Raw genomic sequence first — 23,701 nt, forward strand, 5'->3', positions numbered from 1 at the left:
CAAAGCAACACGTATCTCCTTAGACAATTGCAATTACAGCCCTTCCTATTTGTATTTGTGAACGTAATGGTGTTTAACCTCTGAGTATGTAATGGATGCAACCAATCAGATCTTAACCAGCAAATTACTCATACATAGTTCAGAAACAAAGTATTTGCCATCACCTTTTGTCTCCTAATGCTTCTTTCACAGCCAATATATGACAAGAACCTATACCTTAAATTTAACAGCTGTTTGTATTACATGTTCTCTTCACAATTGTTGTTTGTGTAGTGCATAGTGTTGTTTAATCTAAAAGCCAGAGAAATGCAAAGGAATTAAAAGCAGTAGGATCCTAATGAAATGAATCCTCTGAATCCTCCTAATAAATCCTCTGGATTCTGGTTTGTAGAATCTTAGAATTCTTTTAATTGCATTTAAAATGTTCTGCTGTAAATGTGGCATGGTTAAGCTTTTTCTAATAATTTTTGAGTTATTATTATTATTTTAATTTTTTCTATTAATTTTCTCTGGAAGAAAGTATTTAGATAATTTTTACTCAAGAAAGAAAAAGCTGCATGTATTTTAGTTTTATGTCTGTAAGATAGTTAATTATTAGATAAATATTGCACAGTCAGTGCTTTTGCTACTCTTATTTCTCCATTGGAATTAGTGCAAAAGCTGAAGTAGTGTTTTTTTTTCTCTGCAGTTTTGCACTTGTCAGGATGGCAAGAAAACAACTGCCTGCTTTCTCTTGCAGTGTTGTTGCTTGAGCTCACTTTTGTGGCTGTGTGAGGAGTGCTGAAGTTGCTGTGAACACCTGATGGCTTTCAGAGCCCTGCTGCCCAGTGAAATGATCCAGGCCAGATGCTCTGGCTCCCACACAGGCCCTGCTGCCTGCCTGGAGCTGCGGGAGCTTGGACATCTGGGAAGCCACAGGCAGGAACCATCTGCTGATTCAGCTCCTGTTCCAGTGAGCCCCGGATGGGACAGCGTGTCCTGGAGGAGCAGATCCTGCCCTCCCCAAGTTCCTGTGGAAGGAGGTAATGGCAAAGCTGATGAGCTGGGAGATTTAATTTTGATTTTCTGCTCCACTGTGAAGTTCCCTGTTTCAGTGTTTCTGTGCAGTTCTTGCCACAGCTGGAAACCAGAATAAATACAGGACATCGAACACAACTATTCCCTCCTTTATCTCTGATTGCAGCCTCCTTCTTAAATCCCTGAACAGCTAGGAGTTTCCTGTTTTGTGGACTTAGATATTGTACTACAAATATTCAATATTTCTGGTGCATATTTTGTAACATACACATTTTTAGGTGTCAAACCTTGAGCTTTAAAAGACTACTTAAAAAATCTGTCACAAAACAATTTTCCAAGGTGTGTTACCTTAAAAACAGGGATGTGCTCATTTGACACCTATCTAGGTAACAGCAAATAATTTATCATATATTCATGTAATTCCCACTAGACTGGGTGAAATTCAACAGATGTGTTTTTAAAGTTGGTTAACTTGACATATAAACCTTTTTATCCACTTCTGATTTACAATTAATTTGATTGCATGTAATTACTTAAATCTGTTTATAGGAACATTCCTTGATAAAGGATAGAAAACTATTTAAAGAAGATATAGCTGTAGAATCACAAGCATCAATAGGTCTTTAGAAAAATAAGTAATAATAGCATCATTTTACACTGAAGTCTAACTCCTACTATTATTTATTAATAACCTTAAAGCTTCAACAGATCCAATTCAATAAAAAGGTTTTAATTTTATTTTTTTTAAATCCCATTTTGCAGCCATAGAATGATCTTCAAGTCCATCCATGTCAAGTGAAATATGTTCAAGTTCCTCTGTCTTCACTCCCACTCCCTTGTGTTTGGGAATTTTGACTTTCATGTTAGTGGTACCTTCATCTGTAATTGCATCTAGAAAGAGGCAAATTTTTTTTTTTCCCCAATTAAATGTGATCTAATGTTATTGAGACCAGTGAATTATTCAGGAACAATAGATTGAGATCTGCAGGGAGTATTGATGGGCACCCTGACTACAACAAATAGATTACATTGAAAAGTATAATTGCAAATGGCAGAAATAATGAGTACTTAGAATTTCTATAGTGCCTTTCATTTCCAGGCAACCATTGGCTGATTTCTATACCAGCATTAATTACTGCTAGTTAGCCATCACAAACCTTTTTGAAATAATACTTATTGTTATCCTAATTTTATAGATTGTTTAATAACTGGAGTTCCTCCAGATCTAGACTTGTGTAACTGAGATAAGATTTCTCCCACAATCTGCTGTTGGCCTTGGTCTGACACCTAGTTCTTGGCATTAGCAGGCTATGGATAATTGATAGTTTCAGAAAGGAATATGTGAAAGAAAGATCTACTCTCTTGGAAAATCCCCCTTGGATCCATTCTAGGAGTCATTTGTTAGCTTCCTCTCCAAAGAAAAGATGAGAATGGGAGAGGAAGTGCAGCCAGAAGGGAACCAGTCTTCCACAATTGTTTTCTCTCAGCTTGGCTGCTGGTGGTAGTCACTGTCAAGCAGATCAGAACAGAACAGCTCTCCCAGTAAAGTTACAGGGGAAAATGGGCATAGAGACAGGGCAACATGGACAGCAAGAAAAAAAGTCTTCAGAAGATGCCATGTTTGGTGCTTCTAGATGGGCATGAGGAAAAAGACAGCAAAAGAAGAAAGGACAGAGGGGGAAAGAGCATTAACCTAGGCATGGGGTTTGGATTCCTGCTTGGGCATTTCATCTTGGCCTGGTAAATCTGACCCTGCAGCTAACCTTGGCATTCTTCAGGGAGAGGCAGGCAGAATGCTCTCACTGGAGCTGCCAAAATCTTCCACTGTTCCATCAGGTTCCCCATGGCCCAGAGCTGCTCAGCAGAGCCTTGGCCACATATAAACTGTTACAGCTTGCCCAGAGCTGTGCATGACAGGTTTTTTTCCATGCTTTAATAATCATGTTTTGCGAGGTATTTGAAATCCTTGCCTTGACAGACACAAATATTTTAGTGCCTTCTTACAAAACTTTCTAGCACTGTTACAGAATACATACTGATATGAAAGCATCTGTAGGTAAAGTCTGTATGCCAGCACTTCTACAGGATTTAGAATGTTTCTCTTTTTTACCTTTTCCTTTTGCTTTTAGTAAGCTTTAGCTGATGGTGTTGCCTAATAACAAAATTTACACAGACTATAGCACCACCTCCTGTCCAAAGCTGGGCTTTGGTGCAAATAATAGAGGAAAGCAAAAGTTCTTTAAAGGTGACTTTTTTTGAATGTATGAAGCAAAATGGAAAAATATGAACTTTTATTCCTTTCTAATGACTTCTGCTTCCTGTGTTTTATAATAGGAATTTCAGGTTTACTTTTCCTAGAATGTGTTCTTATGGTTGCAAGGGTTTTTTTTGTAATGTAAATTGCATTAAGAAAGTTAGCTGGCTGTTGATGTTTTAAGAAAATATGAATACAAAATGTTCCTTTAAAAATTACTTTGTTAATAAACTCCAAGTTCAGAGATAATATGTACAAGTAGAGACTTTCACAGAGAAAACTACTTGTGTAGCTCTGGCTTGCATGGTTTTAAAGATTTTTGGGTGCAATATCTGACTTTTTGTTCCAGTTTTGTACACTTCCCAGCCTTGATAAGAGTAATCTAAACTCCAAAACTTTGGCAGGACCTTGCAAGATTGTATGTGTACACATGAAAAATGAGCTGTTCACACAGCTGTAGTGAACAACAGAAGTTGCTCTAAGGCAAGACTGGTGTTTATTTTAGACTGTTTTTCCTAAGCCTCATTCTCTGAGTGAGGGATAATGAGTTTAAGCCAGACATAATGTGAATTAGACAAATGGGGAGGGTTTGCTGAGCAGGCAGGTGAATCTGTAGACACTAATCCATCTTAAGGTTTGCAGGGAAGCACAAATTCGTGTATGTGGCATAGCAGTTACACCATGTGTAATACAGCCCTAGCTGGTACAGCCTTAGGGGATGCAAACTTTTAACTGAGAGCAAAAGGTGATGTTTCTTTTTGGAAGCATTTACATCAGGAATCAGATACTGAAAGCTGTAGATCTGTGTGCTCTAATATAAAGGTGTTTCTGCAGTGCACCTAAAACTGCTCTCTGTATAGCAGCAACAGATTTATAGGTGTCACCCCACACATTTTCGTGTTTCAAAAGAATTAAAGGTTGCTGAAAATCCTGGGAAAGACTGTAGGGAGATGTTGAGGGTCAAAGATGTAAGAATAAAGAACTGAAATGCTGATTGCAGGAAAAGAAGAGTAAACCTTTGATATAATGCAGTGGTTCTTTGACGTGGGTGAGCGACGCCTTGTCCTGGCCCAGTGGCCAGGAGGGGGCCAGCGGGCGCCGTCCTGGGGCTGTCCCTGCTGGGTTTCCTTGGCAAGGGGCCCCTCAGGGCAGTGCTGGAACCTCCCTGAACCCAGCTCCTGGCTCTGCCTGAGCAAACGCTTCAGTGTGACAGGAACCCGCTGGGGCACCATCCCACCTGCAAAGGAATTTACTGGAAAGAGCCACTCTGCCCATTCTTACACTGCTGTTGTGACAAGTAACGAGGAGTGCCTGGTCCATTTACAGAGCATTTATCTAGTACTGGTAGTGCCCAGCATGCATCAAAAATACATGATGATATCTCCTAAATACACCCAACACCATAGGGTTTGGCTCCAAATATTTTTGATTCCAGTTGATGTCAATCAGGTTTGGTCTGTGTAGAAATCCTCGATACAAAGGGTTAGAAGTTAAATCAGGTGTAGTGTACTTGACAGGTATCATGAGACAAACAATGCCACAGCTGTGTGAACTATTCCAGTGGCAACAAAAAACCCAAAAAACCTAGGCAAAAAAATAACAAAAAAACCTCTAGGCAAAACAACAACAACAAAAAAATCCAACCCCCCCCCCCCCAAAAAAAAAACCAACTAAAAACTCCCCACAAAGAACCCCCTCTCCCAAAAACAAAACAAATGACCCCAAACAAACATAAAAACCCCACAACCCAAAAAACTCAGAAAGGGTTGATCTGACTCCAATTCTTTCAAAAAATCTATATTAGAGCCTAGCCAGAAAGGGATAAAATAAGCTGATGTGGGCATGTTTTGTGTGGTAATCACTAGAGTTGTGACTGCTGCAGAAGGAATTCTGCACACTGTTCCTGTGGTCAGCTCTTTACTTAAAATAGATGTGAGAATGTTCTAGGAAATACAAGAAATATGAGAAGGATGAAAATAAATCTTTCAAGCTAGGAAGAATAAGTGTCACTGACACAGTTATTGTTGCCTTGTTTTACTTAGGAAAAAAAAGTCTAAATGCTAGAAAGTAGTAATTTTTCTCTGCAGGAGCTAAGCAACCAATTGCTGTGCCTTTCCCAGCTCAAATGGTACATGCTGTGGCTGGAAATGCTAACCTGAAGGACACCTGCACATCACAGGTGAGCTTATTACATGACTTCATTGGTATGCATGGAGAAGTACACAGGTTTTGAGAAATTTAACTGATACCTTTTTTCCCATTGCCTACATAATTTTTCCTTAAAGAGAATGAACAAGATCTCTGACAACCTGTTTATTGGGCAACAGGGGTTGAAGGATGGGAGAGAGTTAAAGGAGATTTTCTTTAGATTCCTGAGACCTATGAGTCAGTATGTCCATGAGCAAAGGTTACATAAACTAATAGATTAGAACAAGAATTAGTTGCATAAACACTATTACTGCATTTCAATCTGTCACAGAGTCAAGCCTGCAGATTATTGCAGACAGAGCTAGCCTGGGGCTTACACTCCAAATTGCTGGAGTGCCTCTGACACTGGATACATTTGAAACAGCATTGTTCTCTTGCTGTGGGGCTGCTCTGAAATCTAGGGCTTAGTGCAGCAAGCCTTATTAAATATACAGTGGGGTTGTTCTCAGCTTCTGTCTAATTTGGGATGTCACTCTGCTGTATTGGTTGTACAATAATTCTGTTTCATTTAACTAAGGATCATTGTGCCTCTTAGGTGACTGGTTTTCTATAGGAAGCCCCAGATCCAGACCCTCTTCAAATTTCCCCCCAACTTTCCTAAGTCCCTCTTCCTTCCATGATATTCTTTCCTGAGAATATCCTGGATGAAGTCAGGGAGACCAGGATAAGCAACTCCTGCTGCTTGGGGAAGAAATGAGGATGGATATGTTACCCAGACCTGTTGTCCAGGGAAAGAGAGTCTGGATTAAGAATTTTGAGTGGACTGGTGCTGATTCACAAGCCATGAGACATTAGGATGGCTGTGGTCAGAGTTGTTTGGGAATATTGCAGGTCACATTGGCAAACAAAGCCTTTCTTGGAGCTGCAGTGCTGTGTTTTTTCAAAGTGCATGAGGGCAAATTATGCTCCCAGGCTGCAGAACTTTCCTCTTGTGTAGAGTTTTCCTTTGCTCTTTCTCCAGCTTCTTGCTGATCCCATTTCACCATTTTACACGTGGGAATTGAGGCATCAGAGTTGAAGTCTTTATTTGCTTAACTGCCACTGAGTAAAGCAAACTCTCTGCACAGCAGGCTTTGTTCATAGCCCTCAGCCCTGGGCACCAGCTAACATCTAGAACAGACTCATACTTTGTTGTTCAAAGACCAAGTAATTTTTTTTAATGACACTATTTGCAGAAGTAAACCAAGGACACTTTAGTATCTACATGAATGTAGTTTTGGAAAACAAAAGTTGGATTCAAACTTGCAAGAGTGTTCTGGTGGGCAAGTGACATAAGGAGAGAATTAGTGGTGACTTCTCAAAGTGTGGTGTTCTGTAGTGGGATTTTTTTCTGGAAGCCCTGCCTGCCTATGTGGTCCTGGCTTCCCTCCTTTTCAGTTGAGAGTACAGAACAGATGGAAGAGTAGCAATCAAATGCAGGGTGAAGAGATGTGATTAAATTATCAAAAGGCCAAAGCCCTTATTGCATGAAAGGCAGCTTAAAGCTACCCCAAAACTGGCTTGAAGGGTTGTTTTTTTGGTGCAATTTTTATTGCTTTCTGCTAATGGATATTAAAGAAGTGTAGGGAAGACATTCCAGTGGGGCTGTGCATGGGAGGAAATGACAGCTGGGAGAAGCAGAGCAGCAGAGTGTCCATGTGATAGTCCCCTGATTTAAGAGGAGATGTAAGGTTTTGTGCAATATCTTCTTTGGCTTATTGCAAAATATGCTTTGAAAAGGGAGCTTGTTTTCATTCTCCATAAGCTACTGTTCTATTTGTTTGATAACCAAACTAAAAATAGTGCTTTGTAGAGATTTGCTAAGTCTTTGAAGTACATTGTTTGTTATCAAACAATGGGCTGCCTCACTAACTGCCAAGGTAAAATAAAGGCAAAAGAACTGGCCTGCTCTGTTGAGAAAGCTGCTCTTATATCCAAGATGAAAAAGAAAGGAGATGACAGAGCTCAAAACCACCAGCTAACACAGGTCTAAAAATTCTGACAGCTTTCAAAAAGATTAATTCTGCAAAGAAGAGAAGTGCATCTATGTTGCTCCTTGAAAAAAGTCATGTCACTAGTGTTACAGCATTATTCCCAATGAAAATAAATGTAGGTGACCTGGCAGTTTTCATGGAGATAAACTCACACAAATCATCTTCCTTTTCAGAGAAAAATAAAATTGCAGAATAGAGGCTTATTCAGAGACCATGCCTGCTATAATTGGGATGTCTAACCAGCAGTTGTCTTCTCCCAGGCACAAGAAGCAAAACTTGTCATGGTGCTTGCTGGACAGAAACACTCTATATAGTATATATATATAGTATATATTTGTGTTTATATTTACACCCAAAACTCTATATAGAGTGTTTATAGACAAATTAGGTTGACAGATGTGTTAGAAATGTGGCACATAGCCTCGTGGAATGATGTTTGTGGTGATTAATTGGGATGTGCTGGAAAATTTGAAGTTAATGTGATATCACTTACCTGACAAAATTGCTTTCTTTATAGAGCTCTGTTTAGAAATAACCCTGCTGTTTATGTCAAATGGAAGGTGATGCTCAGTTTCATGTTTTTAAAGAATCTCAGTGCATTTCAGTTGCCTTGAGTGTGTGTGAACACTTGCTATGCTAGCTCCTACACCTGACTGGCTGGAATTATTTGGGTGTCTCAGTATAAGCAAAAACTGAAAACCGGCACTGCATACAGAATGCCAATTTCAATAGGGAAAAGTAGTATGTGGAATGGAGAGCTTCTGACTGGTTATAGGCATAGAAAAAGTTAAATTTGCCCATGGTGCATTAGTTATTATCTTGAAGGCTCTCCCAGACTGTGCTAAGGGGCTGTTATTCTTCAGAAACATTCAAAAATACTTTACAATGGAGAAATCCAAAACCTGATCCAAATTGGCTGTGGCAGATGACATTCAGGCAAATGAGCAGTGTTACCCACAAGACAGCATATTGTTCCTGGAGGGCTGCCTTATTGTGGAAGACTAGAATATATCCCAGAAATGCATTAAGATAAAATCTGCCTGGTGGAAGGTGCAGTTTCACTGGCTTAAGTGGCTTTGAATCAACAGACAACAAATATCAGCCTTGCAGGGTTTCCATGCAGAGCCTCCAGACTGAGATGTAAACAAATTTCAGTGTTTGTGGGCACTCCAACCTGCCCCACAAAGAGCAGCAGAGCTGGGCAGATTCAGGGCTGATGGAGGAGTTCAGAAGGCACAGTCTGGGTGGGTTCAGGTCACACACCTGGCAGGACAAAGTTGCTCTAAATGACAGCAGACCAGGCAGTGCAGGAAAATACTGTGGGTTATAAACGGGAAGGGGTGAGAGAAGGGCTTCAGTACCTGGTTTTAGGAGACACCAAGCAATCAGCATGGTTTTCCTACCCCATTTCCTCTTCTGAAGAGGAGTAGATGGCCAAAGTGCCAGTGGATTTTAGGTTAGATAAAGGGCTTTTGGGTTAGGACTGGACTTCTCTCTTGAATGTAGAAGCCCTGGTTGCCTGGATGGAGAGTGACAAAAGCTGGCCTGCAGGTCCAAAGCTCTGCCTGGGTGGTGCCCTTCAGCAGGCAAGCAGAGCTCACTGCCTCTCCTCACACCAGGTGACTCAAAGTCAGGGGGCTGGTGGCTTGCTTTCATATGACCCTCAAGCACCTAAATCAGTAAACAGTAATTTTGAAAGCTTTCTTCCATGGCTGGGCATAGGACTTTAATTTCATTAAATTATATATATTCTCAAATTATACATATCTAAGCCCTGGGTGGGGTCTCAGGAAAACATAAATGCTAGTCAGGCTGAGCCACAGTGGCAGAACTGTTCTGAAATCATTCTCTTGAAAAATAATGCTGTCCTTCTCCTCAAAAGAAATTCATCAGCACTGTCTGGATTTTGCCTAATGGATCTGTAGGCTACTGATTTCTCAGCTTCCTTTAACTATCAACTTTCTTAAAGAAAGATATAAGAATGAATTCTCCAGATCTGAATTTGAGGCAGTTTTACACCTTCTCTCATCAAATGTAGAATGAGAAAGCTGGCATTGGCATGATGATGCCAATTGCATCATTATGGATGCCCAGATTTGTGACCTGTTGATGTAAAAGTTGGTCACCAGTATCTTCCAGTAAGCACATTTTGATGCTTTCAATGAAAGTAGTCAACCTTGCTGGACAGAGAAAATCTGAGACAAGAAAGCCCTGCAACTTCATTCTGTAAAGGGTTTAGGGGAAAAGCTAAGTGCTGTACTGTCCTCTCATTTTATCTTTTCTGTGTTCTTGGGATGTCATTTGGGCAACCTGGCACTCATTTGGAAGATGCCTTGGAGTGGAAGGGTCGTACTGAGTTGTTCCATGGCTGGCCACTGGCACTGGAACAATGCTGGAACAGCTGCAGGTGCCAGGGGTGTGTCTCACCATGTCAGCCAAAGGTCTTTTGCTGGAATAAAAGAGGAAGATATAGAACTGCCCTCTCCCTGCACCACCACTGCAGTCCCATGGGATGGGAAGAGTCTCTGGGCATGATCCTGGGCCAGCAGGAATGCTGTAAGGACGTGCTAGAAAGGAGCAGGTTCAAGGAACTTCTGTTTCCAGCCTGGCAGGAAGGATGTCAAGGTCAGCACAAAGAGCTGCAAGTGCCTGCTCTGCTTCACTGCTGTGACACATGGCAGGTACAGTAATGCAGCCAGAAAGCTGCTGCTGACCCATGCATGGCTCTCAATCCCCCAAATGCTTGCTGACCTGCAGCCCGAGGGTGGGATTGCTCAGTGACTCTGTGTGGTGTGCATCTTGGGAACAAAGCCTGGGAGCACACAGGAAATTACTGGGTTTGAGCCCATTCTGAAGACTCAGGGAGCAACTGTACATTCCTGAAAGCACTGGGGAGGGGCGTTGATCCCCTCTCTCAGCTGAGCTAGGCCTCATAGGAGGGTATTGCTAAAGGCTTAGGAGCAAACTGAGAACTGCTGGAAGTGGTTTACAAAAATTTTTAACTGCTTCCTGAACAGAGAGAAAGAGGACTTGAAAAGGTTCTCTTCGGATGTTTTGGCATCCTTCTCCTTCCTCTGTTAGAGATCCAACCACCCTCCCTTGTGTGAAGATCTAAATGGAGGCAATATGCCAGAAAGGAATAAAAGCAGCTCACAATGTGGAAACTTGGAGTGATCTTTGGGAAAGGACTGAGTGTAGCCCCTCATAAAGGTGAGCAAAAGAGGAAATTCTATGCAAGAATGGGCCACTGTGGTTGGGGACAAGACTCCTCTGGTCACATCTGTCCTTGATGTTCCCTGGTGCACCACAGGTCACAGTTGGCATCTTGGGGGCTGTGTGCCTGTCTCCTCAAGGCAGGACATTCCTGTTGGGTGAGGATGGGCTGGGGGATGCCCAAAGGCAGCACCCCCAGGACCCTGCCTGTGCCTGGCTGAGACCCTGTGTCAGCTGAGGGTGAGGACACAGCGCTGCAGGGAGGGCAGGCTGGGATCCCCTGAGGGCTGCAGCACTGCAGGGGTGGGGATGGCCACGCTCTGTGGGCACCTGAGAGCCCAGAAATGGCTGTGCCAGCTGTGGGAGAGGGGATGGCACAAGTGGGAGCCTTGTGGGAGGGCAGCCTCAGCTGCGAGCTCCTCGATGTGTGTGTTGGCACAAGCTCCTTGGAAGTCACTTTGGTTCAACTAAGATGTGTGTAAGTAAGGGGAAACAGGTTCTGGAAAATGGCTTGCAGTAGAAAATGGTTTCTAAATTGTGTCCTGTTTGGCACAATTGAGATAATTATCTGTAGGATACTGCTCTTTCCATTTCTCCCCGCTCAGCACAATCAATCTCACTCTTTGCAGTCCATGGGTGCATCCTTGTTCCCAGTCTGTGCCCACAGGATGGATGCATTCTGCGCTTAAGGTTTGATTTGTTTTCTTCCTAATTGTTCCACATTACCAGAAGCAATGGGTGCTTCCTACTGGTGATTTCACCTTTATATGAGGGTTGATATTGAACACATACCAGGATGCCTTGGCCCAGGAGTTAGCTCCTTTGTATACCTTTTATAATTTTCCTTTAACCCTTACAATTTTATTCCTCCCCCTCTGCTCCTCCTCTTCCTGCCCCTCTGTGTGCCTCCCCTCCCCGTGCTTCCCCGGCGGCATTGCCAGCTCTGCACAGGCCCAGTTTCTCTAATCAGATGAAGCTGCAGGATTATCTCTCTCCCTCCCTCCCTCCTAGGCTCCATTTTATTTCCTCTCCAGCCAAGGGGGGAGCCACGTCGAGGCAGAGGGAACCCCATCTCCCAATCTCCTGCCTTGGATGCGCTCTGACAATCCCACCTCCTTCCCTTCTCATATGCTCACCTTAGTGTCAACAGCATCAGGCGGATCAAGGAGAGGAAATCTGAACTCCTTGGGCTTTTGTTCTCCTCAGATTTCTGAGCATCTGTTTTTAAATGCCCTCCAAGTAACTTGTGCAGGGGAGCTGGATGTGCAATCTCTGAGTGGGGGGAAGGTAAGGACCACAGCAGTTTTCTGTCTCCTGTGAGGACACCGAGCCCTCTCTGCTTTGCCAGGAGAGCAACAAAGCAGATGAGGGGAAGGGAAGGGAGAGGAGCTGCACAGAGCCAGAGCCAGGCTTCTGTAAGTGCTGTCTTGGCAGCAGGGGGTTGGTAGCTGCACTGAAAATCCCAGGAAATGGTAGCTTTCTCTTTCTCTGAAATGATGGGGACTATGAGCTTTAATTGAATTCACTGTAGTTCTGTAGAAGGTGGGTTTTTTGTGCTGATGTCTTTCATGTGTATGTGTTTGTCTTATAGTAATTATTTCAGAGTATACATGTCACTGTTTCTCTGGGGGAGAAAAACCTCATAAGCTTGTTCATCTTATTCCTCTGCACATCTGTGAGTTTATGAAGATGCTTTTTGATTATCTCTTGTGTGCATGTTAGTGTTTGGATACTAAAAATAAGAGGAAAGTGTAAATTTTATTGCTTTAAATTTCTGCCTTTTAGTACTAACATGCCAGAGAATTATTTACCTTACTGTTTTCTACCATGTTTTTAAGTTCCTAGGAATATCCAACACTAAAAAATCTGAGGAATATTTCCATGCATATCAGCTTTGTTTTGCACTTTACCTTCCTAGATAAATGGCCAATTGCTATTTAAAATGGCAAATAAAATTGTTCTCTTAAACCAAAACATGTTTTTCCCAAAGTCACAAATTTGATTTGGTTTGGCTTTTTATTGTCACTAGATGAATATTTTATATCAGAATCCTTAGAAATAGAAGACTATTTTCTGTATATGTTGTGATTAAAAGCAAGAGTCTGTGCTGATGCACTCCTGGATTTTAGGGGAAGAGGGAAAAGGGAGGGGGGAGCAAGCAGTTATTTCCATTTAGAGAACTCTAAGCATGAAAGGTGATGGGAAAGAAAAGATAAAATAAATAGGTTTTGCAAGATGTTGATCTCAGACATAAGTGAGATGGACCTTATATAGATCAAAATCTGCCTCTCTTCCATTGACTCATGTTTCTAAGTAATAATCTCATACAAAATACAAAACTATCTGCGGTTTTCCTGCCTCAGGAGATTGATGAAAGCTTGCAGATGGTTGTTTGCATGTTTTAGTGTATGTCTGAACGTTTGCAGTACATTGACTGTAGTAAGATCTGAGTTTAGAGACCTCTGCATGGAGTCTCTGTGTAAAACAATTCGCTTTGGAGAAGTTGTCATTCAGGAGGGTGGATTAGATGAGGGCTTTGTGTTTTCATGCCATGTCTTGGTTACTCCATAAACACTTCTGCACTTAATGGGTTTTGTTGATCTTTATTGTCCAGACATTTTATCTTAACTGTACTCCAGGGAAAGCTGGAATTGCAATTTAGTTTATCTGACAGTTATTTTGGGCTGCTTAAACAAGAGCAGTAAATTGTATATGGCCTTGCAGTGTCATAGTTAGTTTATAATACAAAATGTGATACATTTCCATCAGATAACCATGTCAAGTCCACATTTTTCCTTCCACAGTAAAGTATACATATTCAAACTGCACTTGAAAAATAAAAATATACAAGGAAGGGTAAAACAGAGGAAAACTGTTATTGAGCATCACTGGACTTCAGAAGTTTGCTTTTCTTTCTTTCTTTCTCTTAGGGCAATGACAAAGGGTAAATTGGGGGTAGCTTTTAAGCACTGCAGATGAGCAGAGGTATTTGCCTGTACCAGTGAGGTACTGTTACACCTGACTGCAGGCAGGTTATTCCTGAGCAGAACAGCAACCAAATCCTGTTTCTTCTCCAGTGGACTCTTCTGGAGGTTAGAGAGACTAAATTGCTCATTCCTTAGCCCTGGAGTTCATGTTTTTAGATGAGGATGGAGTGTGCTTCACTCTGGTCTCTTGTATTTGAATATTGCAAGCTGTTACACATTTTGCAGGAGAATGCAACCTAGGAATGATGCTTTCCAAGGCTAGGGGCTTGAAAGATACCTGTTAATGGTATTTGTTCTGCAAGTGTTTTTTCCAATTAATCAGGGAAAAAAAATCTTATTTTTGTTATCATACCAATATTTTTTGTTAAGCAAGTATCTTTGACAGGTGTGTGTGATATTTCATTGCTTCCAGTCTCAAACCATTTTGGCCCAAGAGCAACAGTCCAGCAGGAATCATAGGCTGCAGGTGATGTTGCACTTTACTTTCCTGGACAGCCTTGCACTGTATTTTTTTTTTTCTTAAATCATTTTCCATGGCCATGAGTCACACCATATGAACTGCAGGCACTGGCCTTTTAGTTAATTCTTGCAGCTTCCTTGTACAGAAATAAGAGGTTTTTAACTGGTTTAAACAGTAAAGCTGTATACATACACAGAATCTCTCTGGGATATTAAGATTCTGGAAGATGTAAATTAAACAAACTTTGAATAGCCTTTTTTATTTTTTTTTTTCTGGTGGGGCTGGGGGCAGTATTTCAGTTGTGTGAGAGATCTTTTCTGTGAAAGCAAAATGAAAATAAATGTTGGAGTATAGTGGTCAGGATTATCTGCATGAGGGATACAATGAGAAGGCAGTGAACTGAAAGATACTGCTGAGCTTTTCTCTGGCTAAGGTAATTTGATGCAATATTTCCTATGGATGCCTTGTAACAATTGAATTAATCTATAGCTGTGAAGGTTGTAGTCCATCTGTATGTTAAGAACTCTGCTTTAGGAGTATCCTCTGATTGCTTAGGAGATTATTGGGAAGAAGATGGCCTCTTCCATTTAGAAAAGCTGTCAAAATTCTGAGAAATTATCTTTAGTAACAGGAACCACAAAAAAATCACTTTGGGGCTGCTTAGGTAGATGCACTCAGAGCATGGGAATTGGGTCAGGCCAACTAAAGGAAGTTGACATCAGCCAGGTCTTTCCTAGTTTGGTGTGTGGGCATTAAGCATATGAGTTATAGCCAAGCATCATTCTGCACCAAAAAAAGCTTCATAAGAAAGATCACCTTTAAACTGGCCTGTCCCTGTGTGGGGAAGTTCTTGCAAAATGATGGGTTGACCTGTGCACAGTGTGGATTTCATACAAAGCACAGAAAGGAGCAGGAGTCTTTCTCCATCTGCAGAATATTTGCTAATTAAGCTTTAGCAAGGGCACACCTGAGTGTGCAAATGAAGGTTAATGGGATTGAGCAGTTGTAAGACCTTCATTTGACTTGCAGAGCTTTACCCCAGTCACCAGTGCAGGAGACTGACAGACACCAGTTCATCTGAGCTGAAGTGAAAGATCCAACTCCTTTCTAGCTCAAACTAAGCAAACCTGCCATGGAAATTGGAGAGATGATGAATGCACAAAGCCACCCTAGCTCTCATAAACTGAATTTTTTTTTTTTTCAGAATCTTCTGGGAAAGTTCAGTGTTTATGACTGAGCAGGGTAGATCAGTGCTTCTTGAAGCATCTAGGAAAAACATACATCTTGTTAGAGCAGTTTTATTTGGTTCTCAATGGCCTCTAAACTGTGAAAGGGAGGAGTGATTTTGTTGATTTAGTAACAACAGAGGTGCTAATGGATTGGAAAGAAACTTTTGGAGTCACTGCCTCTTTCCTATAGATCACCTTTGTGCTTCCTCTCCAAAGTCATTCCTGTCTCAGTAAAAGGTACTCAGGTTTCAGTAAAATGTTCAGGTTCCTCTAATCAATTAAAAGTGGTTCAGTGTTGCAAAATGACTGCACATTTCAGCTTCTCAGGTTGAGAAGGTACATGACATTCATTGGCACTAAGAGACAAAAGCACCTATTTATGAAAAGACTAAAAAAAAGTCATTTTTGAAGGGACCTTGTGAATTCATCTATTCCAGTCTCCTGTTCAAAGCAGAGACAGCTGTGAGGTCAGAGCAGATTTTTTAGGGTTCTGTCTGTGTGAGTCTTGAATATGGTCAAACCAATGTTTGAAAAGCAAAGAATTCCTGTAGCAGAGCCTTTATTCTTTATAATCAGTGTCTTGCTGCTAGCAGTTAGCAGCAGATGCCTGAGGAGTTATTCTCTCGTTGTCCATGGCACACAGGTGGGATCTTCATAGACCTGAATGATGACAGGAACTGAATTGCCTTGTGGCTCTTGAGTTGTTTCAAATTTATACCTCAAAACTTTGTGATTCTGACATTATCACATGTTAATAAGGAAGTGGAGACTTCTGCAGCTTGGTTTGTGATTGAGATTAACCAAGAGGAAGGGGAATTTGTTTGTTTACATAGGGTGTAAACATTAGTTCTAGAGGAACTCCTTCACATACTTGGATTTGACAAAGTATTTGCAAACTTCATTCTGCTGCTTTGGGCTGTTACTTTACTCTGTCTTGGTTTTTTTTCTCCTTGCAGTCTCTGGTATCAAGCCTTGGGAGGCAGGGGCTCTCTTCTAACCAAGCTCTAATGTTTTCCTTCTCTCAGTCTTGAGAGAGCAGGGAAGTGTTCCCTCTCATCCCTTTCTGATGTTCTCTGAAAACTATAGATAATTGTTCCCCACATGGGTCTGATTTCACCACAGATGAATTGGGATGGTTTTTTTTTTGGGAGACAGAAATTGCACTTTGACATAATGGTTTTTTATGGCAAAACACCAAGTTTGAAATGAAAACTTCCTCTTGCCATATTCCTTGTTTAAATAGTTTCAAAGCTACCTCACACTGCAATGGCACCTTTTAATGCTATGAAACATGATTAGCTTGTACCCTTTTTAGCTCTTTTCAATACTCAGCCCCTTGGATAGAGGTAGCCAGCTCTTTTCCAGCTTAAGGATATGTAAAAGACAGCTTGCAGTGTGAACTGAAGGCTTAAATTAGTCACAAAATCTCTTGTTCATGAGAGATTCACCCTAGTAAATAAAAGCCTACAAGTGCCTGTAGCACTGCAAGACAACATAGTCTGCAGTTGTGACAACTCTGCTTAGAAAGTTTAATGAAGCTGCTTATAATAATTAATCATTGCCACTTAACATACCATGCATATACAATATACATGTTGTCAGCATGCATATTGTATAGAGAGTTTATACATACAGCACATAATTTGAGAAACTCTGCTGGGTTGGAGTATTTGAAATCCTTGAGATTGCTTGTACTCATGATGCTGGAAAGTTTCAGGAGATGCTTTAAATGTATGCTTCTGAAGCACAGATAGTGTCTGACCTTTACTAGTAAGTTGAGTTTTCTCTAAGTGCAACAAGAATTTCCTGTAGAGATGCACTATTTATTTTTTCTAATCCAAATATTACAAAAGAAGGGCCAGAATGCATTATCTTCAGCATCTTATATTTAATATCTTTTATTCTAGGATTTGAGAGTGCTCTACAATCATGAATTAAGCCTTTAAATACCTACATCAGGGGCTTCTGCATCTAATCTGTGAGTCACAGATGAGTAAACTGAGTCACAAAGGGAATGACTTGCTCAAGGTCATACACTGTGTCAGTGAGCACAGACAGAATTAGAAAGCAATTGTTTCCTCTTTCTAATTACTGAGCAATTTAAGTTCTGGAGGTCAGTTTTCCGTCAGTCCACAATGTCAAAGTCAATCTTTTCTCTGCCACCACTGAGAGCAGCTTCTAGAGGTAGATGGATTGTGGTTTTGCATTCTTTTTTTCTCCAAGGTTTTCCATACAGTTTATAAATGCTCTTATTTAAATAAAGAATTGAAGGCGATTTTGTGGCCCTTGAATGGTATTCAGTCACAGAGGACAACAAGGGAACAAGCAATAAGGCAAATTTCTAGGTTTTGCTAGGTAAGTTGCCAGGTTTTTCTAGGTAGGAAAGAGATTCAGCTATCACATGTTGAAGAATAATGAGCCTTCTTTAATTATTTTGGTGAAGCATCCTTCAATCTAATTGTGTAAATCTATTGTCTTTATCCTGATGGAGGTGTTTGGAGACCTTTGTTTATATCACCATTATTGCTGTTTGATGCTGCTGTAGGAATTGCCATTCTTCAATTAAGGATGATAGTGAACATGAAAAGCTGCTGTGCTTGTGGCTGTGTTTGTGTATTCAGTATTCTTAAGGCAGATTTGAGCTTCCTTTGTCTGCCACTGCAGCTGCTTGTAAAGCTTTTATCTCTGTTGGCACAACACTGAGGCAAGGCAGTGAGCTTTATGGGGAGGCTGGGCGTGTTAGACAGGCTCAGCTCTGTGCTTCTCTGCCTCCTTGCAGGCAGCACAGAGCACACACACAGACTGTGCACTCTCTGACACAGGCTGGGCCACAGCTTTAGCTGTCACAGGTGTGTTCCCCTGGCAGGAGGGGTGTCCCACTGCCCTCACACAGAAGTGCAGTGCCATCAAAGCTGGCATGTCCACAGGGCAGGGGGGATAAGCTGAGTTTGTGCCTTCCCTCTAACTGTCACTGTTAAGCTTTCAAAAAACAGCAAAAATTGTTACTTGAATATTTTCCACTAAAACACATGAATTTGCAAGTAGGTATTCAAATCACTTAGCCAGTTTGGGTGGAGTTTGATGGATGTGCATCTAGTGCAGTTGTACTGGTATCCAGCTGTAGTCTGAGATTGGAAGGAGCTGTAAGCATGCTTCTGGCTTTCTGTCTGATTTTTAAGTTCCTGCTGCTGCCCAGGCAGCTGTGATTCACACATTGGCAGGCTTGGGCCTCTGACAGGCAGGGGCTTACTGAGCAAAGCTGTGGCCATGTGTTTCTGCAGAGTTCCAGGTCAGTGGGGTTGTTTTGAAGCTGGTCTGCTCAGGGCTGAAGAGGGGGTACAAAAGTGGAGCTCTGAAGAGCATGAGTTGTTCAACACCAGGCCAATTCTGTCTCCTCCAAGCTGGAACACATGAAGGAATAGGATTTGATCCCCTGCTGTGAAGAGGAAAAGGCTCACTAGTGTCTGTGTCTGAAATAAATCCAAGTGTGGATAGGCCACTGCATATTTTCTATATTAAAGATGAATTCCTAAAGAAACTATCAAATATTGTTGTCACAGGACTTCGGCAATACCAGTGGATATCAGTAGCCATGAATTCTTAGAAGCATAATCCTGGCATCTGAATTAACAGTTTCATTTTGCTTAATTTTGCTCTGCTTAAGCCAGAAAGACAATTATATTAATATACCATTTCTTTAGGCATGCACTATTCACTGGAAGCATGATTCTAGGTCAATGTCGCCTGCTGTCATTATATTTGATTTTTTTTTAAGCCCCAGCTGGTGAAAACAGCTGATTAAATGACCACGTCATCATATTTAATTTGTAATTAAAGTTTTAAGTCTTCTAACTGAAGAGATGAGCTTTAAAGCAGTGAGCTGTCAGACAGTAAAAGTGAGCATCAAAACATGACTAATCAATATCTCTCTTGGGTATATTGTAGGGTAGTTTTTATGCTGAGGCAGATCTCCACGTGGAGATATAGTGGAAGTAATGTTTTGCTCATAAACTTCTGCTAAAAAAAGATTAAGTCCAAGAGATTTTTGAAGTTGTTTCTGGGATAGATGATTAAATTAAAAAGCTGGCAAAGAAGATGCCACATGTTGCAGTAGTAAATCATGTGGTGGTGTCAGGACAATGTCCCAACACATGCCTCCCTTGTGATAGAGTGCTTCTCTCTCTGATTTTCCAGCAATACGTTTACAGCCCTGTGAATTGTCCCTCCTGGGAATTCAGCTGAAGGTGTCACTGAAACTGAAATTGTCTCCTTTGGTTCATCCCTATCAGGCTCCTCTCTCGTGGCTCTTTCATTTTAGCCTTTTTCATGTTCAAAATTCAGAGTTGTCAGCTCTGCTCAGGCTGTGCTGGGGCTGAGGCTGTCCCTGCTCCTTAAAAGAGAATGGTGACCTTCCTGCATGGCTCTTCCAAGCTGTTGGGGTAACTGTGGGCACTGTGGCCTTGTTGTTCCACACTGCGGTGAATGCATGGGTAAATGTTGGGATCTGTTCATTTTCTGATGTGGTAACTCGTTTGTTCTCTCCTGCTGAGGCCACTGGCAAGAACCAGGGTGCCCATGGCACCCTCAGCGTTTGGGGAGGAGATCTCTGCTGTGCCTCAGGAAGGAGAGAGCTGAGGTTCATTAACACTCAGGGGAAAGGGGGCTCTTCTCTCTGAGAGTCACAGTTACTGCAGAGATACCTGCCCAGTGTGCTCAGCACAGGGTGGGCAAAAGGCAGAAGTGTTTCAGGAAAGCCTGGCAGCCAAAGCAGTAATTAGCAGAACCTAACGAGGCTGTGACCGGTGCCCTTGTGAGGGCATCGGGCCCAAGGGCTCTGCTGTGGCAGTGCTGGGCACTGAGGGGCACAGCTCTCCTGCTCTCATGTTCTCCTGCCTGCCAAGTGCACTCCCCCTCTCCCCTAGGAGTTATGTCCCAGTGCCATGGCCCCAGTGTCCTCAGTGCCTCCTGCAGTGCAGAACTGGAAACATCCCCATTCCTTTGCATGCAGTGTGCCCTTGTCTGTTGTGTTTGTCTCTTGGTATCTCTGGTGCCCAAGCCAGCCTGTCCTGTAGATCTGGATGATACTTGGGAATACTTAGGATGATAGAAAATATTTACAAAAGGGCATTAGCAGATTAAACTGAACAAGGCATGGTTTGTTTATAATGCTATTCCAAAATGGAAAGCCTACAGAAAGATGATGGATTAAAGGTTAAGTGATTGGGGTCTCAACCTGAGTCTTTATTAATCTAGCTGACAGAATTTAGAGAATTTTTTTTTTTTGTATTGACAGAATTTAGAGAAATTTTTTTATGTTTCCTGACAAGTGATATTTTTTCCCCTACTGTAACTCCTCTGCTTATTCCTTTCACTTACATGTCACCAAAATAAAATAACAATTAGAAACAGCAACAACAAAACTCCTAATCCCAGACACTTGAATCTCTAAGCTTTTTACCATGGTTAATCCTGTTTTGCCAATGCCTCTCGAGTGGTTTGACTCCCCCCCAATGTAAATGTTAGTGATTACTGTTAATGAACTATTTCCTTCAGTAGTAGTAGTTAGGGAGAGGCCATCAGATCTCATAATGCCATCATGCCAATCTTTGTCTAAAGCAAAACAGATCTTTCTTATCTTGTGCAAGTAGTTTTCCATGTGAGCAATCAAGGACAATTTTTAGACATAAGCACGCTATAATTTTTTATTTTGATGGTATAAGTTTCTTTAAAATTAGTACAGCTCTAAAAGAAATGAGTATCATATTAGCTGTTCCTTTTTATGTTATTTTACCACATGAAGCATGTATCTTAGAAGTTTAGTCATGGATTGCAGTAAGGAAGCCACATTGCTTGTAAAATACCAGGCCTGAGGAGAACCCAGAGTGAATATACTGAATTGCTTCTGGCACCTGAGGGAGCTTGGCTGCTTGTTTGGGCAGAAATGCAGCTTTTCCTCAATGTGCTCTCTTGTGCCCCAGGCAGGGGTCAGCAGTGTTTATGGCTAAGTGACTGCTGCCCCTTAAGGTGTAATTAAAGTTACATCATTTTAGCCATAAACTGCTCTTCATTCCAAATTTATAAATTTTTAATTTATAATTTATTTATGGTGTTTGTGATAAGATTAAATAAAGGTAAGAACCTGTATCTAGCAGCTTTCTATTTTCAAGTATATTCCTTAACTTAATTTAAATGATACTGTTCTTCTTGTATAAAATACAATTGTGTTTGTCTTGGAGTCTGGTGTTACAGAAATTCTGTGCTTGCTTTGTGCAGCTGATTATTGCACAGCAGGGCCAGAATGATGTAAATGAAGGGGCAAATTCAGGACCAAGACCTTGCAACCCCCTAACACTTCTCAGAGGGTGTCTTCTCTGAAAGGGCTAGTGCTGCCATGGAGGGTCCTGCTCAGCATCCAAAAATAAATCATCATCCAAAAATGTGGTATGGGTCAGATTGTTTAGCTTTTCCAAATTCCACATTTGCATATTAGTGCTCTCAGCCCTGAAACTGGCTTGGATTTTATGACTTATTTTGCAGTTGGATGCTGATTTTGAAAGCATAAAATAAAGGAAATTTTTTTTTCCTTGTATGATCAGCCAGGTGAAGATGGGTGAAACAGCTGCAGTCACTACTACAAATCTTCTTGACTTGTGGGTTGACCATCAGAGTTATATAAAGAAAAAGTAACTGTGGAAGATTTAGAGAAGTGCCTGGCATTGCATGCATATTTCTAGTAAATGGTATTACATTTCTCTGACTTTTCCCAAATTCTGCAGCTAACTTGTGTTGTTCAGCATGTCAAGTGATTCTCACTGCCTCACTGTTAACTTCCTATAGTAACAAATTACTAAATGAGGGTTCTTAAAAAAGAGGGAAAAGGACTTTTTCATGGGCAGATAGGACAAGGGGGACCAGTTTCAAACTAAAAGATGAGAGTGCTGTCAAAATTTCAATTAAAGTACATGTGTGGAGTACCAAAATACCGAAGGATTTTAGAATCATAATTAATTTACAGTGAATGTCTTTCAATTGATAACATACATTGTATTTAATATTTTGAGACTAAATTTACTGGTGCATTAAATAGGTCAAAACTTTAATCATAAGTCATAGCAAAATACACATTTGTTGCTTTAAAGTAGTTCAGTGGAATTAGTGAAAGCAGCCTAGATCCCCTCATAAGCTATCTGAAGCTAAGCCAAAAATAGTGGATGTTAATTCCATTTCTATCCTAATCCTTTCTCTGCTTGTCTAACAATTTTCTATATAGTCATAACTAAGTATCTGCCTCAAAAATTCATACTTTCTTATTTGTGTATTCAGATGTGAATTTCCTTTGAAATTTTAAAACAAAATCTTTCAGACAGACTCAGAACTTAAAGTAGATACTTTTGAGTAAAATTCTTTTCCTATAAGTTATATTTTTACATTTTAAAAATGAAAGTTAAACCAAGCACTCTGCTCTGCCCAGGACACAAAGAATGAGTTGTTTTGGGTGCCTGTGTACCCACAAAATCAGTGTTCTTCTATCCATGTTTCATGTGGGCAATCCATTCCTGATTAGCTGATCACAAAATACAAAGGAATTGCATGGCTGTGATGTTGAAGAGGTTCCATGTTTTGGGGTTGGATTTTTAAAAGATTTGGCACCTCATTCTCTGTACATGACCCACCCCTCTGGCAGAGGTGTGGGAAGGCCCAACCAGACCCTTCTGCTTCCCAGCCTTTCCCAGAAGCCAGGGGCTGGGCCCTGGGCTCAGTGGGAGCTCTGGCGCCCTGGGAGGTGTGTGTGCAGTGTTGGGCCTCTTCTCAGGGGTTTTTGTGCACCCTGAGCAATCAGTGCCAGCAGTGCATGTGTGAAATGCAGAGTTTGGAAAGGCCCAAGGCCATAGGAGGATTATTACAATTATGCTAGCATGGAACACTGCTCTGTCTGAGCAGCAATGTTCAGAGGCTGTTGGGAGTAGCTGGTTAAAATATTCTGCATGTACACGTGTAATATGTGTCACATTGGCCCATGTTCAGTCATGATTTCACCTGCAGTGGGGCAAAAATAAATTTATTCTGAGTTTTCTTTGGAGGTTTCCTTGCCAGCATCACCCTGGGTGTTGCTTTCAGTGATGTTTGGTCTGCTTTATCCATCTGAATGTGTTGGGTGTGAGGTGACAAATGAGTTTCAAATGCATCTCTTCTTTCAGTTACAGAGGCTTCTGCAACAATGCCCATTGCTACATAAAGAAAGCAAAGAGAGCCTTGGATTCTGTGTACCTGTAGGTATTTGAATGCTGTAAAATTTGTAAGAGAGCCCTTCAAGCTTCCCACAGCCCCATTTGTAACAGGATATGTTTGAAGCTTCCTTT

General features: G+C 41.3%; 1 protein-coding gene across 12 annotated transcripts in view; it reads left to right on the forward strand.

Annotated features, from left to right (window-relative positions):
- Positions 1-23,701, forward strand: part of GPRIN2 (G protein regulated inducer of neurite outgrowth 2) — a 39,236-nt gene that overhangs the window by 4,800 nt on the left and 10,735 nt on the right. For 5 of the 12 annotated variants that reach the window (XM_074544694.1, XM_074544696.1, XM_074544697.1 and 2 more), the window contains one exon: positions 740-1,022. In XM_074544694.1, the coding sequence (XP_074400795.1) occupies positions 964-1,022 (59 nt within the window). In that variant the 5' untranslated portion in view covers positions 740-963. Of the gene's footprint in view, positions 1-739; positions 1,023-1,566; positions 3,007-5,358; positions 5,451-11,553; positions 12,208-22,655; positions 23,612-23,701 lie in introns of those variants that run through there. The other 7 variants (XR_003382696.2, XM_074544699.1, XM_074544701.1 and 4 more) reach the window with 7 other exon arrangements.

Source organism: Zonotrichia albicollis, chromosome 7 (assembly GCF_047830755.1).
Source record: "Zonotrichia albicollis isolate bZonAlb1 chromosome 7, bZonAlb1.hap1, whole genome shotgun sequence".
NCBI classification, from domain to species: domain Eukaryota; kingdom Metazoa; phylum Chordata; class Aves; order Passeriformes; family Passerellidae; genus Zonotrichia; species Zonotrichia albicollis.